This window comes from Littorina saxatilis, linkage group LG8, assembly GCF_037325665.1.
Source record: "Littorina saxatilis isolate snail1 linkage group LG8, US_GU_Lsax_2.0, whole genome shotgun sequence".
In the NCBI taxonomy this organism is placed as follows: domain Eukaryota; kingdom Metazoa; phylum Mollusca; class Gastropoda; order Littorinimorpha; family Littorinidae; genus Littorina; species Littorina saxatilis.
In genome coordinates this window covers 15,938,948-15,958,578 of record NC_090252.1, presented here as the reverse complement: position 1 = coordinate 15,958,578, position 19,631 = coordinate 15,938,948, and the positions used below count along the sequence as shown (strand labels likewise).

General features: G+C 40.7%; 1 protein-coding gene across 1 annotated transcript; it reads right to left on the bottom strand.

The window, feature by feature from the left end:
• Window positions 1-1,495: 1,495 nt before the first annotated feature.
• On the bottom strand, window positions 1,496-17,785 carry LOC138972902 (uncharacterized). Its single transcript, XM_070345565.1, has 11 exons — window positions 17,344-17,785; window positions 14,163-14,225; window positions 13,287-13,406; window positions 12,010-12,222; window positions 10,649-10,757; window positions 9,245-9,370; window positions 8,501-8,569; window positions 7,696-7,817; window positions 4,454-4,643; window positions 2,238-2,362; window positions 1,496-1,829 (listed from the first exon to the last, which is right to left on the bottom strand). Exons 1-11 carry the CDS (start codon window positions 17,378-17,380, stop codon window positions 1,636-1,638), a joined length of 1,368 nt encoding a protein of 455 aa, XP_070201666.1. The 5' UTR covers window positions 17,381-17,785; the 3' UTR covers window positions 1,496-1,635.
• Between the last annotated feature and the right edge of the window lie 1,846 nt (window positions 17,786-19,631).

Here is a 19,631-nt window from a genome sequence, read left to right as displayed (position 1 = left end):
CGTGGTGTATGTGTGTGTGTGTGTGTGTGTGTGTGTGTGTCTGTCTGTCTGTCTGTCTGTCTGTCTGTCTGTGTGTGTGTGTAGAGCGATTCAGACCAAACTACTGGACCGATCTTTATGAAATTTTACATGAGAGTTCCTGGGATTGATATCCCCGAACGTTTTTTTCATTTTTTTGATAAATGTCTTTGATGACGTCATATTCGGCTTTTCGTAAAAGTTGAGGCGGCACTGTCACGCCCTCATTTTTCAACCAAATTGGTTGAAATTTTGGTCAAGTAATTTTCGACGAAGCCCGGACTTCGGTATTGCATTTCAGCTTGGTGGCTTAAAAATTAATTAATGACTTTGGTCATTAAAAATCTAAAAATTGTAAAAAAAAAATAAAAATTTATAAAACGATCCAAATTTACGTTTATCTTATTTTCCATCATTTGCTGATTCCAAAAACATATAAATATGTTATATTCGGATTAAAAACAAGCTCTGCAAATTAAATATATAACAATTATTATCAAAAATAAATTGTCCAAATCAATTTAAAAACACTTTCATCTTATTCCTTGTCGGTTCCTGATTCCAAAAACATATAGATATGATATGTTTGGATTAAAAACACGCTCAGAAAGTTAAAACAAAGAGAGGTACAGAAAAGCGTGCTATCCTTCTTAGCGCAACTACTACCCCGCTCTTCTTGTCAATTTCACTGCCTTTGCCATGAGCGGTGGACTGACGATGCTACGAGTATACGGTCTTGCTGAAAAATGGCAGCTACTTGACTAAATATTGTATTTTCGCCTTACGCGACTTGTTGTTTATTCAGGACTACAGCCTTACCATCAACACCTCTGCCTCACCCCCCATGTCAAAGGTATAACTACAACTTTAGCCTCGCATGTAATAACAAAAACACTTTCTGACAGCAGTGTAGACAAGCGTGCGTTTAAGCCAAAACTCAGCAAGGGAATTCAGCAAAACATTGAAGCATCATCCAAATAAATGCGTCAGCTACAGCGTCATACAAAAATATCTCAAATATTGAAAAAGTCCACATAAAAACGCATGGAATGACGTAAGTTTAAATGCAATAAGACTCGAGGGATAACATCAACAACACAATACTCTGACTTGTTTCGTTCTGGATAGGTAAAACGCCAAAATACAAACACAACTGGTATCACGGGAGATAAGAGAAATAATTCGACTTGAGTAGACACCCACTGCTTGACCGTTCACAGTAAGTGAGGGTGAAAATGATTGAAACACATACTTTATATACAAATGCCCTTCATTTTTTCCAGAACTCAAAATGGTGAACATGCAAAACAATTGCAGCCTTACATGTCCAAGGTATGTGTCCCACCGTAGCATGAAGCTGTTAATTTTAAACAGCAGTGTGAACAGGTTTCAAGCCAACAGTTTGCAGTGTATGTGTGTGTGTGTGTGTGTGTGTGTGTGTGTGTGTGTGTGTGTGCGTGTGTGTGTGTGTGTGTGTGTGTGTACGTGTGTGCGTGCGGGCGTGCGTGCGAGTGTTGTTGTGTGTACCAGCGTGCGTGTGTCCGTACATGCTTGTATGCATGTGTGTGTGTTAGTTGCACATGTTACTTTTTTCACATATGACTCAGTCAGTGTAGTCTATTCATTCTGAAGCTGTCTTTCAAAAGGCCTGACAAGTTTCCCATACTGTTTGCCTTTGAGCTCGATCTCGCTTTCTTTGAAGTGTTCCACCAGTTCAGCCAGTGTTGGAAATGACATGTCTAGGTCACGGAACCTGTAGCCGCAATCCACTGGGAGGATCCGTAGGTGATTCAAGACATCATCGAAGTACACTAAAACACATGAAATGGAGACTTGTCTCGATAGAAAGAACTGTACCAAAACAAAAGGCTTACATACATGTGCATCAGATCAGACTGGTGTAGCCTATTGTAAATGATAATGTTTATCTTAGACACACACACACACACACACACACACACACGCACACACACACACACACACACACATACACATACATACACACAAACACACACACACATACACATAGATAAGCATGCACACGCTCTCTATCTCTATCTCTGTCTCGTTCTCTCTCTCTCTCTCTCTCTCTCTCTCTCTCTCTCTCTCTCTCTCTCTCTCTCTCTCTCTCTCTCTCTCTGTGTCTCTCTCTCTTTCTCTCTCCTGTCATTTACACGGTGTACTTTTTGTTGTTACAGAGCGTGCTTTACAAAGTGTACCTGTTAAAGTATAATCGCCTGGTGCGCTGATGCACTCCCGAATGAGGAAGGAACCGTCTCCATACGTATTTGGTTGCAACAGGTTTTCTTCATCAGCTCTCGTCGCTCTATCTTCAAAGTACCATCTGGGCAAAAAAGGAGAAGCAACAAGGGAATAGACGAATTGCGGAGTTAACGTTGAATACCCTTGCTTGTTTGAAGACATACATCTACGCGTGTTTCCTGTCCATGTGTTTCAGACATACACCCTCGCTAGTGACTGGCGTATAGTGTCTCAAGGAGACATGTAATTAGTTATTTACGAACATCCTCTATTGAGGTCTTCTATGCACAGCAAATGTGACCCTCCACCACGAAATGAGTCGCATGTCACCTCGAGCGGTTCTGCGCTAGGCTTGATATAAGTCCGGAGAGTGTATGGTAACAGCGTGAGGGTCACCTTAATCACAGGCTTATAACTCAAACTCAAAGTTTTCGCTCTTTTCTAAAACGGTTTTCACCACTGGATATAAAAATCTCTTTAGGAAAATGTAAAAATATGAAAATCATGCAAAGGTGACATGCGACTCATTCCGTGGTGGAGGGTCACATATATGCGGTGCTAGTTTGTATCCTAGGTACCTGCAGTAGTAGATACAGGCAGTACGATCTGTCATCGTTGTGCAACGTTGAGCGGATCTACTGAACGTTTGTTTCAGAATAAAAAGTATAAAAGCCAGATATAACGCTACTAAAGGAATGTCCATAGGGCCGTCGCGATATAACCTTCGTGGTTGAAAACGACGTTAAACACCAAATAAAGAAAGAATATCCATAGGGACTAAATGTGACCCTCCACCACGGAATGAGTCGCATGTCACCTTTGCATGATTTTCATATTTTTACATTGTCATAAAGAGTTTTTTATGCTCTATCCAGTGGTGAAAACCGTTTTAAAAAAGAGCAAACACTGTTTGGGTGGCCGAGTGGTAACGCACTTGCGCTCGGAAGCGAGAGGTTGCGTGTTCAATTTTCTCCCCCCTTTCCTAACCTAGGTGGTGGGTTCAAGTGCTAGTCTTTCGGATGAGACGAAAAACCGAGGTCCCTTCATACACTACATTGGGGTGTGCACGTTCAAGATCCCACGATTGACAAAAGGGTCCTTCCTGGCAAAATTGTATAGGCATAGATAAAAATGTCCACCAAATACCCGTTTGACTTGGAATAAAGGCCGCGAAAGGTGAATACTCGCCTAACAGGCTATTGAGCTTTACTGGCCGATGTGAATGCGTTATATATTGTGTGTAAAAAATGTCTGTTTGTCTGTCTGTCTGTAAACAATTCCATTTCAAACGGCAGAAATTAATATGTAAGCGCCCAGGGCTATATCTAGATTAGGCGCATAAACAATGATCACAATAATAATAATAATAATAATAATAAGCCTGTGACTAAGGTGACCCTCACGCTGTTACCATACACTCTCCGGACTTATATCAAGCCTAGCGCAGAACCGCGCGAGGTGACATGCGACTCATTTCGTGGTGGAGGGTCACAAATGGCAGAATTGTCAACGTGCATACATTAGTAGTAAGCTTTTGAACAAGCCCACCAAAAAGGTTCATCATCTGCCATAATGAACTACACCAACGCTGTAAACAACACGCTGATTGGAAGTTTAGAAAGAACAATCTTGAGAACAAAATGACAGCACATTATTCACTATTACGATTAACACGCCTTATTCGAACATAATTATGAGAACAAAAGTTGTTCAGGTAGATTCTTGTTTCAGTTTCCACTGGCGAAATTAGTTACTGCGTTTAGCACCCCTGCTTTTGCTGGCCCAGTTTCTTTTTATTCTTTTTTTTTTCTATAGGCGATCGGACCTACAACATACTGGACTTAGCAGGACCAAGAACACATAGTTATATTCAAAGATACAGCACAGTGAAACTACACTTGTATATAAATGTGACCCTCCACCACGAAATGAGTCGCATGTCACCTCGCGCGGTTCTGCGCTAGGCTTAATATAAGTCCGGGGAGTGTCTGGTAACAGTGTGAGGGTCACCTTAGTCACAGGCTTATAACTCAAACAGTTTTTGCTCTTTTCTAAAACGGTTTTCACCACTGGATAGAGCATAAAAAACTCTTTATGACAATGTAAAAATATGAAAATCATGCAAAGGTGACATGCGACTCATTCCGTGGTGGAGGGTCACATATATACTTACTCATGATCAGGTTTTATTTCAAATGGTTTTTGAAGTTTTCCACAAGGTTTGAGACCTATTTTGATATCGTGTTGTTTGTAGTGCTCAACAAGTTCGTCCAGAGTGTTGAAAGATGTGCCATCGTCACAAAACTCGAACATGTTTCCTTCCTCTCTGATTGGAAAATGTCTTATCACACCATCAAAGCAGACTGAAACAATCGAAACAGAGAAAAGGGCAAGTCAATCACATGAGGCCAGACACAAATATGTGACCCTCCACCACGAAATGAGTCGCATGTCACCTCGCGCGGTTCTGCGCTAGGCTTAATATAAGTCCGGGGAGTGCCTGGTAACAGTGTGAGGGTCACCTTAATCACAGGCTTATAATTCAAGCAGTTTTCGCTCTTTTCTAAAACGGTTTTCACCACTGAATAGAGCATACAAATCTCGTCATGAAATGTAAAAATTTGAAAATCATGCAAAGGTGACATGCGACTCATTCCTTGGTGGAGGGTCACATATATGTTGGTTTAGGGTAACACAACAGACCCTATTTTTTCCCGCAGACCCTAAAACTCTTTTTTCATTTCTCGGAAAAAAGAAAAACTGTTGGCACATGTTGAGAACCATACCGAGACTAAGAAAAGTAGCGTCCTTTTAAATCGACTACATTTAAAATTTTAAAAAAAAACGAAAAATGCCGTTACTTTAAACCAACATATATTTTTGTTTGGCCTGAGTACATCTACTTGATGTGCCATCATAATCATATATTTGTACTTTGAAGTATTCAATGCTCCTAGGATATTAACAGATCAATGTGAAAGTGACAGGTCATGGACACATAGACTTCATCCCATTATGATGGTATATGTTCTCTCAGCAAGTTTGGAATGCAGGATTAACCATTACCATAATGAATCGCTGCATTACATGTAACACGCTACGGAGGAGGGTCATTATCTTAATAATATGGTTGGTCTACTGGTTCCAACCGTCTATTTCTCAGTGGCATATCAGGTGAGAGTCAATATCCATATTTTGTAGAAGTATTGTATGTATCAACTCTTTCTCGAGAATTATCGAGCCAAAAATAGGGACGAGGAAATAGCTCAGTCGGTAGCGGCGCTGGCTTCAAAACCAGTCGTTGAAATCGGCGTGGGTTCAATCCCCACGTTCGGCGAGGGATTTATTTTCCAGAGTCAACTTTGTGCAGACTCTCCTCGGTGTCCGAACACCCCCGTGTGCATGCATGCGCTCGATATTAAAAGAACCCAAGTTCACAGCAACAGTCTCAGGGCTTGGAAACATGAATACATGCATGCAGGACAAAAAACTAAAAATGGGCAGCGCCGTATACTGTATGGCAGCTCGCTTTCCCCAGGGAGAAAGCAGCCCGAATATCCATGAAGGTAACCTCACAGGACTATATGAATTTTATTCTTATCCTTACAACAGCTTGTTTTAAAGATATGTATCCTGCATTAACCCTGGGCATGTGTTAATAACAGCTATTGTGTTGTCAGCGTAGCAATAGGGTCCGATGTTTAGACGAGACACGTATAATGCCGACGAGTCGAAGACGAGTCGCATTATACTTGTTCGGGTCTAAATATCGGATCCTATTGCTACGCTGAAAACACAATAGCGATTATATAGCTGTTCTGACCTTGATTTGTTGTTCCAAACTTACAAAATGACAGTTTTTGCGTCGATGCGTTGATCTCAGGTTTTGATAGCAGACGCCGTTTTTTATGCGCATTAGTTTTGCGCAGGCGCCACACTGACTTCTATTCGGAAAAAAACCTCAATTTGACAACACAGCTGTTTAACAGCTTTTTATTAGTTCATTCGTATACAAGAAAAAGAAGTTTGCGTTTTATTAATTTTGAACAAGACTACTCATGAAGAAGACCAAAACACAACATCAACAGAAGACTAGAAACAACTGAAGAACTAGGATGCAACAAGGGGAGGAGAAGAGAACAGCTAATCCGTACAACGTGAGCAGACGACACGAAGTTTTCAGTTTGGGTGAATGGCATTTATACTTGTCTTGTCATGAAGCGACTTTTTCAACCTCAGTTTTAAACGACTAAATGAATGTTAGAGCCATGGGTTGTACATCAATAACTCAGAGGGGAAGTGGGGTATTTAGTGTGGAGTTACGAGATAAGAAAAGCCGAATGTGAAAGTTTGTATCAGTCGGCAACTGCGCTCACAAAAACTGCTGTTCCGTTTTACTCCCCTGTTTGTACTACATCTTTCGACTTTGGGCGTTTTGTGGTGTTTAGGGACATAAAATAATTGGTTTAGTCCTGTTTCATAGGGAAGTTAGCAGAAAAGGGTATGCTATCGACATTTGTAAAGCTGAAAAAACATTCCCGAGAAGAATTTCAAGTCGTCAGTGTATGCTGTTGTCGATAGAAACATCGTGTGGGACAGATGGGTAAACCGGAACCATGCGTCTTTGTTATTGCCAATATGCTTTTGGATATTGGCAAAAATGGCCGATTTCCGTAGCAACATGCTTTGATGATCGGAATAGACCATCCAATCACAGCCCCCGAATTCCCCCACGTGTCCATCGGAATAGCTGTATTAGATGATGTTTGGAAATAACTGTCTGGTTTGTATGGGTTGTGAAACAGAGTGAACACCCTTGTGTTTTCTCGGACAAATATTTAACACGTGGTTCCTGTACACGTGTTTGAAACTTCCCCCCACTAGTGACTAGCCTTTGATGTCACAGGGAAAATAACTCACGTGGGGAAATTGTCCCGCGTGTCGAATATTTGTCCAAGAAAAGTCAGGGTATGTATACTCCCTCTTGCCCAACCATTCAAACCCGACAGAGTTATTTCCGGAATTTGTCTACTGGATCAGCATTTTCAAGAATGGTTAGGCCAAAAAAAAAATAGGTCTGTTTACGGTAACCCGACCGACCCTAGTTTTTAGGCCCGACCCTAATCTTTTTTTTTGGGATCGTCTGAAAAAGAAAAAAAAACCGCATCCAAAATAGAGCTGTTTGCGCTCAAACAGCAGACGACAGAAGGGAGGTAAGCTCAAAGTACTGTTTATAGTTATGTTGGGCAAAAACAGGGATTGATGAGAAGAAATGAACTGTGAAACATCATAGAGAGGGGAGAAAAAAAAATGGAAAAAAAATGGAGAAAAAAAAAGCCGACCTACCGACCCTATTTTGTCACCCTATGTTACCGTAAACAGACCTCTTTTTTTTGGCCTTAGATTAAACGTTACCAGCTAAGGTGTAGGCTGTGTTGTCTGTGACGCCCTGTCTGATCAGAAAAGAGCCATCACTGTTTCTCTGGAAGTTCAGTAGATTGTTCTCCTCTTTGTTGTTCAGTTGTTTGAAGAACCATCTGAAAGAAGTTATGGTTTTATTTAGTCTTCTTTAATCAGTTGTCATCATTGTCCTTTCAGTTCACTTGAACAAATACAAAGCAAACACAGACACTTGAAACATTTCAAAGTTTGCTCGTAAATCTGTTTGATCAAAAAGCTTACTGTTGCTTGACTTGTATAACTGTGGAGTTAAAAAGGTAGGGAAAAACCTTGAGCCTGTACTGTACATGTCTTCCTTAATTGTGACCCTCCACCACGAAATGAGTCGCATGTCACCTCGCGCGGTTCTGCGCAAGGCTTGATATAAGTCCGGAGAGTGTCTGGTAACAGTGTGAGGGTCACCTTAGTCACAGGCTTATAACTCAAACATGTTTCGCTCTTTTCTAAAACGGTTTTCACCACTGGATAGCGCATAAAAAACGCTTTAGGAAAATGTAAAAATATGAAAATCATGCAAAGGTGACATGCGACTCATTTCGTGGTGGAGGGTCACAATTGTGCTCTTTCTTAAACAAAGTTGCTGAATTGTAATGCGTCTGGGTATGAATAATGTTGCGTTTAAACTTACTGCGGTGTCACTTTCCTTAGTCTCAGTATGATTCCTTACTTTACTTTTGAAAGTTAAAGTCGTAATTTCCACGCTCAATCATGTGCATGTCATTTTTGTGGAGCAGTAGTTTAACCGTGGGTAAATACCAACCTTTTGTTTTGGGTTTGAATGGATGGACTGTGGGTCATCCAATCGTTTAGCAAAGCAGTATTTCCACACCTAATCAATAGAAAACACGTATTTGTGAAAACAAAATGAGCGTCAAAGCAGACATAAAAAATGATTTCAAATATGATAGAAGTAATATATTACTTACTAGACACGATTTGATTCACAATATTAAAGGACATATACGCAGCTAGAACAGATGTCAATTTATTCAACATTACAACATTAACACATTTTTCTTAGTTTCTACAGCTAAAGAAAACAGCAACAACAAACAACAACACCAACAGCTTGGTATTTGTAGTTTGATTGGTTGCCTGATTGATTTGCAGGTTACCTGGTTGTATTTAAACTTCTGGCATACGTTCGGTTTTGTATTTCTATATAGCTTCAAGGGAATAGATATGTCAATTTGCAGCAACTCTAAATAAGGGAAACTGTTTATTCAACATTCGGTATATCATACTCAAAACAGTTGCAGCCTTACCCTCCCCATTTCCATGTCAAAGGTAGCTATATGTGTCCCACTGTAGCCTAGCATGGAACTGTTAACTTCTAACAGCAGTGTGAACAGGTTTCAAGCCAACATTCCGCAGTGCATGTGTGTGTGTATGTGTGTGTGTGTGTGTGTGTGTGTGTGTGTGTGTGTGTGTGTGTGTGTGTGTGTGTGTGTGTGTGTGTGTGTGTGTGTGTGTGTTAATTTAAGACTCGGAATATCACACTCACACATCAGGCAATGCAGATTCGTCTGCTTTAGTCGTCATGGGGATTCCGGTTTCATCTAGGTCTAGATACTCATCGTTAGATGGCATCACGTTTGCAGGTCCCTTCCATGTAAATTTACCGTATATCCTGAGATTAAAAACAGGAGAAACACATGTTGAGGTGAAACAGGGTTAGTCCCTTTTGATCCATACCAAGTCATGTTTGAACATGTGCTAATTGTATTCATGACTAACTGGTCCGAGAATTATCTGGAGGTAGGGCAAAGCAAAAAAAAGTCTGTTTACGGTAACATAGGCAACAAAAATAGGGTCGGTAGGTCGGGATTTATTTTTTTTTTCAACATATTTTTAAGTTATTTTGCCAAAAAACAAAGACTTTTTTTTTTTAATTGTATATAATATATTTCTTTTTTCAAATGCCAAACAAAAAGTCTAGGGTCGCGCGAAAAAATAGGGTCGGTCGGGATACCGTAAACAGACTTTTTATTTGTTTGGCCTAATAACGTTTGATGTATTATGTGCTGAGACAGAGATGTTGTTTGGTATCAAAAGTCATCGAAGCGCGGAAATTAGTTTACAAATCAACAAAAGCGTTGTGCTAGTTTTGTGAGATGTGCTGATTTTTACTTACTATAATATTGTAATAATTATTACCGTGGGAGGGTGTGTGTGTGTGTGTGGGGGGGGGTGACAAGGTAACGGCTAGAATTACCTTTAACTTGAAAAAGGAAATGTTGGCAAATTAGTCAAAAATAACAACGCCTTGTCAATATCCCTAGGAAGCATAGCAATAACAATAACAATAACAATAACAGCACTTTATTGTCCATTAAAATATTACATAAAAATGGAAATTTTTCTTCGGCACACCCTGCCTGCCTGTAAACGTTTATAACAACAATTGTATAGCACGACACACATAAAACATAAAACATAAAAGGGATACAATCAAATATGATATTGCACTATGTAAATTTACCCTCTCATATCACAGGAGTTGGGTTTCACAGCAGAGTAATCACATTACAATATTCCACACACACCTTCACATGTACACATTGTTTGTTTCTTCCCAGCCGACCAGCCTCTACGTGATGCGAGAAGAATTTAAAATGGTGACTGCAGAAGGCAGGAATGACTTTTTAAACTGGTTTTTGCGTGCCAAAGGGACCTTATAACGTTTACCTGAAGGGAGAATTTCGAAACAGAGGTTGAGAGGATGGATCGGGTCACGGACAATTTTGAGAGCTTTCCGCTTAATGGCAGCTTCGTAGAGACTGGTCAGCTGTCGTTGGGGTTGCCCAACAAGCTTGCTAGCCGTCGCAACAATGCGGTGGAGTTTAGCTTTGTTTTTAACATTTGTGGTACCATACCATGTCACAATGTTAAAAGTCAGTATGCATACCTTTTTCGTTTGGCGATGCAACAGAAGATGATGTTACAAAGTAGAATCAGACACAAAATCGGGACAACAACGACAACTGCGCTTGAAGTGCCACGACTCACATGGACATCTGTCAGGAAGATGAAATCAATAAAAAACAAATTATGGGTACGATTTTCACATTCAAATACATACTTGCGTTATTTAAGTAACTAGTATTAGTTGTAATAGTACCCGCAACAGCAGCAGTAAAAGTGGTAGTAGTAGTAGTAATAATAGTAGTAGTATTAGTAGTGGTAGTTGTTGTAGAAGTAGTAGCTGGAGGAGGAGAAGGAAAACGAGGAGGAGGAAAAGTATCAGCCTCAGCTATAGATGTAAATAAGAAGCATCATAACAGTCGCAGAGATGGTGGTAGCAGTAGTGATGGTGTTGCAGCAGTGGCAGCTTTAGTTTTAGTAGAAGCAGTGGCAGAGTCAGCAGCATTTGTAGTGGTAGCAGCAGGAGAAAGAGGAGGAGCGGAAGCAGTCGAGGCCAACGAAAAGCAGGACGAGTAGAAAGCACAAAAGCAGGTACATACAGATCTACAACATGTTATATGTGACCATCCACCACGGAATGAGTCGCATGTCACCTTTGCATGATTTTCATATTTGAAACAGTGACAAAAGGTCAGGTGTCATGTCTACTGTCCCGAATGACACACGATTGCTGACATTTCACCATTGCCAAAAGAATAAACAAATAAGAAATAGGTAGAAAATGAATGTGAAAACTGACTTTGATTGTTGATCAGTATTTTCTATACCACTAACAAATAATCTACTTTCACATTGCTGTTTGGCAAATGTATGTTGCATGGGACACATTGACATGAAAGTGAAAGATGTTTTTCCCTCTAGAGAAACTACATATCAAGTTACACTTTTTGTGCTCTTCTATTCCAGTTGGCAATCAATTGTTAACGCATGTTATTAGAAAAAATAGAACGAAAACAGATTAGATAGAATGAAAAATGTACTGGTGATGTCATTTGGGACATACTGACATGAAAACGTCACCTTTTGTCATTGTCTCATTTGTACATTTTCCTAAAGAGTTTCTGATGCTCTATCCAGTGGTGAAAACCGTTTTAGAAAAGAGCAAAAACTGTTTGAGTTATAAGCCTGTGATTAAGGTGACCCTCACACTGTTACCAGGCACTCCCCGGACTTATATTAAGCCTAGCGCAGAACCGCGCGAGGTGACATGCGACTCATTTCGTGGTGGAGGGTCACAATTATACGTATAGCAGACGAAAGTAGCATGGAAACAACATTAAAACAAAAACAGCAAAATTAAACAGATGACATTTTCACACGAAGACATACCACATCTTCACGTACCTTCGTTTACCACCAACTGACAGAGAACAGGGGGCTCTGGAGAATCGTTGATGTACGCGCGCGCCTCGTACGTTCCTCCATCATTTTGGGTCACGTTGACAATGTGAAGTGTGAGACTGCCGTTCACGATACCATCAGACTTGTAATGGTTGCTGTCTGGGACTGTGCACTCGATGTGTGATTCCTTCTCCTTTCGTTGACAGTTTACAACATCTGAAAAGATAGTTTGACAAATACACACACACACACACACACACACAAAGATCCCCAGAGTTGAATGCAATATTTTGAACTGAACTGTTTATGAGGCTTATGAGGCTTATATCGCGCGTATTCCGTGGGTACAGTTCTAAGCGCAGGGATTTTTTTTATTTTTTTTTATTTGTTTATGCAATTTATATCGCGCACATATTCAAGGCGCAGGGATTTGTTTATGCCGTGTGAGATGGAATTTTGTCACACAATACATCACGCATTCACATCGGCCAGCAGATCGCAGCCATTTCGGCGCATATCCTACTTTTCACGGCCTATTATTCCAAGTCACACGGGTATTTTGGTGGACATTTTTATCTATGCCTAGACAATTTTGCCAGGAAAGACCCTTTTGTCAATCGTGGGATCTTTAACGTGCACACCCCAATGTAGTGTACACGAAGGGACCTCGGTTTTTCGTCTCATCCGAAAGACTAGCACTTGAACCCACCACCTAGGTTAGGAAAGGGGGGGGGAGAAAATTGCTAACGCCCTGACCCAGGGTCGAACTCGCAACCTCTCGCTTCCGAGCGCAAGTGCGTTACCACTTGGCCACCCAGCTCCATGAACATGTATTTAAAGGATTGAAGCAGCATACAGTCATATAACCAGCGTAACTCTTGTGAAGATTCAATTAAGTGTGTGTGTAATTCTAATTAGAGAGGCAATTAAGAACAACGAGCAAAACGTTGCCGGAGTAAGTTTGTTTTTTTAATTAATATCTTGAAGTATGAGCACCAGCTGGTAATAACAACATTTCAGTATTGAAAAACAGACGTCAAGAGTTAAGAACAATATTCTGACATTGCAAGCAAGAAGACTACAAATAAGCTATCATCACACATTTATCATTAAACTGACGGACAGCTTCGCAAAATAATCCGGAATCAGTCTGTCACATTTGTTGTTATTGAAGTATACGACTTCGCCTTTGACACAACTTATACTACTTTTGCAGCAACACTATAGCTAGCACTCTGGCAGGTTGTGTCTAACTGTGTCACTGGCTATTTTTGACCTACCTATGCTGTCGTTTCGTCTCACGTAGACATGCAACTTTCCAGGAGACATAATGACCTGCTGTCCCAAGAGAAACGTCATTGTCGTTGTTTCTCCTTTCAAAACGGGTTCCGTTCTGCAACCTGGAATAACCAACATGTAATTTGTGTTTTCAAATGGTTAGAATAAGACGATGAGGGTCCAAATGAGATTTGCAACTGTGAAGTGTTTGGTATTGTGTGGTATAGTGTATAATACGAGTGTGTGTGTGTGTGTGTGTGTGTGTGTGTGTGTGTGTGTGTGTGTGTGTGTGTGTGTGTGTGTTTGTGTGTGTGTGTCTGTGTCTGTGCGTGTGTTTGTGTGTGTGTGTGTGTGTGTGCGTGTATGTGTGTGTGTGTGTGTATGTGTGTGCGTCTGTGTGTGTGTGTGTGTGTATGTGTGTGTATGTGTGTGTGTCTGTCTGTGCGTGTGTTTGTGTGCGTGTATGTGTGTGCGTGTGAGTGTGTGTGTGTGCGTGTGTGTGTATGTGTGTGGGTGAGTGTGCTTGCGTGCGTGCGTGCGTGTATCATGCGTGTGTGTGTGAGTGTGCTTGCGTGCGTGCGTGCGTGTATCATGCGTGTGTGTGTGTGTGGCTGTGTGCGTGAATGTGTGTGTGTGTGTGTGAATGTGTGTCTGTGTGTGTGTGTGTGTGTGTGTGAATGTGTGTGTGTGTGTGTGTGTGTGTGTGTCCCTAAATGTTTGTGTGTTGGGATTGTCTCAGGCTAGCAAGTTAGTACTCTTAACCAACAGTAAAAACAATCTGACTTCTACAGTGATCAGATTCCATTATTTTAGGTTTTTCATTTCCCATATAAGTTGCACAATATGTGAGGACAATTCAAAGACGTAAAAGCATTCACCTGTCTCTTGCGCGCCAGTACAGAGGATTACCATTGCAAGCACAGACAGCACCATGTTTTCACCTGAAACAAGCATAGCTAGCTGATCACGGATAAAGCTGACATGAAAATAATTATGCTCTAAGAAACACAAGACAGTAAGCTCTCTGAGTATATATATACGACATACGCAACAAACGATATGCTGAAGCATTGCAATGAGCAAGCAGCTTTCATCCTTGGTTTACTATTCTCGCGCATTCTATCTTTAGACTTTTAGATATGCATCTGAACACCACACAACAACACCAGTATCAACAACAACAACATCAACAACAACAACAACAACAACAACAACAACAACAACAACAACAACAACAACAACAACAGCAACAACAACAAAACAAACACCAACAAAAACGGAATAATAATCGTGTGGCAAGTGTTAAAAGTTTCCCTTTGGCGTCTCGTGAACCTTGTTGATATTGAGAATGAGAGGGAGTAAGAGAGAGAGGGGGTGAGGTCAGAGAGGGAGGGAGAGAGAGAGAGAGAGAGAGAGAGAGAGAGAGAGAGAGAGCAGTGATAAAGACTCATCGCCTAAACGGGTATTCCCGAAGTTAGTCATGCAACGGGCTCAGGTCTCTTCATTCGTTCCGATCAATATGTCCAACCTTGACCTTCACGTGTTTTCACCGTCAGACGTTACCACAGGTCCTAGTGACCCAATTCACGATGTTGTTTGCTGTGCACCCAAAGCGCTGCGTAATACGATGTACAGTCCCCGGCGAAAGAAACGCAACTCATTCGCGCCCACTGTTGCGAGTGATTTTTCGTCATTTTCAAATTGTTGTAAAATATGAACCAGATAAGGTAAATCAAAAAGAAAAACAGATTCGTAGAGGATATTTTACTGGCTCTACGATCAATGCATAGTATTTAATCGCTGTTATTTTTTACTTGTTCATAAATTGTGTTATACAGGGTAGGGATCAAGCGAGTCGTGATTGCAGGCAAACGTGTCTCTTCAACATGCTACAAAAATCGTAACAATGCATATTTTTTAACAAGCTAAAGACATTTTTTGAGGAAATTCATTTCTCAACAAAACCATTTATATTTAAGTCCATTGCTTTGTGAAGAAAGAGAGCGAGAGAGAGAGATAAAGAGAGAGAGAGAGAGGGGGGGGCAGAGACAGAAAATGACATAGAAAAGAGAGACAAAGAGAAGAGACAGACAGAAATAACCCCCCCCCCACACACACACACACACACACACACACATAATTACACACACACACACACACACACACACGCAGCTCATAACCATTACACGTGTAATAAATCATAAATACACGTGTAATAAAAGATTAATACACGTGTATTTATTTCTTATTGCACGTGTAATTTATCTTTTTTCTTTTGCTATGGAATAGCATAATGATTAAATACACGTGTAATTAATAGTTCATACACGTGTAAGAAATGATTACAGGTGTAATAAATATTTCATGCACGTGTAAGAAATGTTTATTACGCGTGCATCTAATCATTTCGTACACGTGTATGACATTTTTATTACACGTGTATTAATCATTAATTACACGTGTATTAATTATTTATTACACGTGTACTAATCATTTTTTACACGTGTAATGGTTATGAGCCAAACGGCTTTCCATAGTGGTTGTCACGGTGCCTTCAGGCCGGCGTGTGCATGTGTGTCCGCGCGTCTGTTTGTGTATGTGTGTGCGTGCGTGCATGAGTGTTTGTGTGTGCGTGTGTCTTTGTCTCTGTGTCCGTTGTTTTAAATGTGAGAAATATAACTTTGGAGAAATTAGTGACAGACAAACTGCTTGGGACAGCGATCATCAAACTGACAGTTGGCGTCCATTTTAGCACTGCGTTGAGCTCCTGCACATTGCGACTTCAGTTGTTCGTTTATCTGTCTGTTTGTTTATCTGTATGTATGTATGTGTGTGTCTGTGTGTGTGTATGTATATGTTCGTGTGTATTTGTGTACATTTGTTTGTAAATATGTGTTAAGGGAGGGGGGACGTATGCGTTTGGCTTCATAGTACTTTTATACGAATCACTATCGCTAATCGATCGATGTTAAACACGCACTTTTTTGTTTCTAGTTATAGCCTGATCCTTTAGACCAGACACTTGGCCACAACTAGCATATGTTTTTTTAATGAAATCATCACGTAGATTCCGTGCTAATGAGCTTTTGCCAAACAACCCTTTTTGACACTGTCTAAGTGATCTTTGCTCCTTTTTTGGAGTCTTAAACGCTTTGGCGAATAATTATATATAAATGGTGTTGTTGAGAAATGAATTTCCTCCAAACATGTCTTTACCTTGTTAAAAAATATGCATTTTTACGATTTTTGTAGCATGTTGAAGAGACACGTTTGCCTGCAATCACGACTCGCTTGATCCCTACCCTGTATAACACAATTTATGAACAAGTAAAAAATAACAACGATTAAATACTATGCATTGATCGTAGAGCCAGTAACATATCCTCTACGAATCTGTTTTTCTTTTTGATTTACCTTATCTGGTTTATATTTTACGACAATTTGAAAATGACACAAATCACTCGCAACAGTGGGCGCGAATGAGTTGCGTTTCTTTCGCCGGGGACTGCACTGCGACATCCACTTGTCAGCCGATTCAAACGATACAAGTCCGCGAAGTTAGAATTATTTCAGGGCAATAGTCTATGAGGACACAGCATGAATTAGCGGGCATGTTTTCATAATATGATCATTATTTTCATTGTGATGATTTAGAGGCTACGCAAGCCACATACAGGCTATACAACAACAAAACAAAACAACGAAAGGAGGAAATCAAACACACACACACACACACACACACACACATACACACACACACACACACACAACGGCACACACACACACACACACACACACACACACACACACACACTCATACACACACACACACTGACCACACACACACACACACACCACACACACACACACTGACACACACCACACACACACACACACACACACACGCACACACACACACACACACACACACACACACACACACACACACACACACACACACACACACACACACACACACATATCGAAATACCTATGCTGCAGAGGAAAACAATCGACAATAAGACCCAACACGAATACAATTTGAAAAAAGATGCTCACCTGCAGATGCACCAACACAGACTTGTGAATGTTGCATTAGATTAAGCGTGATTAATTCCGTCGCATCTTTGATGACCTTGCCGACCTTGTTGCACTGAGCTACTGCTTTGGTCTGGTTTATTCCAGCGGCGTATTATGGCGTGCGTTCTTGACAAGAATATCGGACGGTTTTGCATCTGCTGAAGCTAAACGTCTGCACGATAGCTTTAGGACTGTGACTGTCCAAAACGACCCAGTTCATGATTCGAAAAAATGAAAAAGAATTGACGGCTGTGTAACTTTAGTTTTACCGCCCACGGTCCGGTAACCTCACTTCACCTTCACACTACGTGGCCCATGCCTTGCAAACACGCTGTGTCAATCTCTGTTGTGCGTTGGGAGAAACGAGTAGTCGGCAGGCAGAACAGAAATGTCGTCTCTGTGTCAGGAGCATCGATTCCTGGTGGTTTTCGTCGCTGGTCGAACACACAGATAGATTCAGAGGCTGAGCGCACGCAGCCACTGTGTTGTGTGAATATAATGCTAGCACGTACAGCACCCGCTTGGCTGGCTGCCATAATTATTCGGACATGCCGAATTAAATATCGGAGTGAACTGATTAATCAATACCAAAGCTTCGTGTACACTACATTGGGCCGTGCACGTTAAATATCCTACAATTGACAAAAGGGTCTTTCCTGGCAAAATTGTATGGGCATAGATAAAAATGTCCACCAAAATACCAGTGTGACTTGGAATAATAGGCCGTGAAAAGTTGAAATGGCTGCGATCTGCTGGCCGATGTGAATGCGTGATTTATTGTGTAAAACAATTCCATCTCACACGGCATCAATAAATAAATGCGCCTTGAATATGTGCGCGATATAAATTGCATAAAAAAATTAAAAAAAAATCCCTGCGCTTAGAACTGTACTCACGGAATACGCGCGATATAAGCCTCATAATAATTTGATCATATTGATATTGATACAAAATGAGTTCTCCCTTCCAGCGGCCAGGGGAATTCCCACTAGACATACTTTACTGGCGATGGTGGAGGCAGGAAAGGGGATGTCACGCCGGATAAATAGCTACAGCGTTCTTCGCTGCCATTGGCCAAACACAAAAGCTACGGTCCTCATAACATGACGGAGGGTAGTAGGTAATATTAATATCACGTAAATAGCTTCCAAACATGCATGATGTAACTAAAGTGGATGTTTAACATGTACCTCATATTTATATTTTGCTGCATTAAAGTGATCATTGACAATATTTAGCTCACAGTACCCGCATTCTAAAAACAAACTTCTTAAAATTGTTTGTTGTCAGAAATCATAACCATGCATTCAAAGATGTGTTTATATAGGCCTATATGACATACACCCAAGCACCCACTTCGTGTAATAGAGACGTGAACTAGCTTATGCTTAGTGCAATTGTGATCTTGGTTGCTCTGCATGTACACATGACGAACATAGACCAATTCAAAGTTATAAAGTTTGCAAACACAACTTGCATGTTACAGCTTTCAATAAATGTTTGTGTTGTCGACAATCACAGCTTTTAATTAATCTATTTCCATCATTTTTGTTTAATTACACACTTGTTAGCAATAATTATAAGTGCAAGAGACTTCATCTTATCTCAATCGTATGTGCTTGTAACATATAAATAAAACAATATATATATTAGCAAATCACCACACACTCCCAGTATTATACAGACGTTTTATTTTATCCTCACAAATGTGTCTCCGCCATGAAACTGTTAACACTCTTCGTCAAAGCATGCCGTTTTCCAATTAGTCTGATGAAATAATGTTCAATGTATTCATTTAACCACACTTAGGGATCTGTATCCCGTTCAAGGCAATGCTGAAGCCACCGTTTGAAGTATTAGACGCGTAGTGTTTTTTGATAAACTTGGTTGTTCTTGCTTTGTCTGCCTGCTCACATGTGTGTGTGTGTGTGTGTGTGTGTGTGTGTGTGTGTGTGTGTGTGTGTGGTGTGTGCGTGCGTGCGTGTATGTGTGTGTGTGCGTGCGTACGTGCGTGCGTGCGTGCGTGCGTGTGTGTGTGTGTGTGTGTGTGTGTGTGTGTGTTTATTAATGTTGCATATCGTCTTGTCTTTTGGCAATACAAACAAGACATTATGGTGTGTGTGTTTTTCAGAAAAAAACCGTCACTTAAAGTACGGCACATAACCAAACAGGAAAATAAAACATAGAATATAACTTCTTGTTGGCAAGCATATACAGACACCATGCCACTAACCAAGGTATGTGTATGTGTGTGTGTGTGTGTGTGT

Bases quoted from the DNA above. Each gene is read 5' to 3' on its own strand.
- LOC138972902 (XM_070345565.1), bottom strand. From the start codon at position 17,380: ATGCAACATTCACAAGTCTGTGTTGGTGCATCTGCAG. The intron at 12,223-13,286 runs GTAGGTCAAAAA...CTATCTTTTCAG, and splicing joins GAGACGAAACGACAGCATAG to ATGTTGTAAACTGTCAACGA. The intron at 4,644-7,695 runs GTAACGTTTAAT...CGATTGTTTCAG, and splicing joins CACAGCCTACACCTTAGCTG to TCTGCTTTGATGGTGTGATA.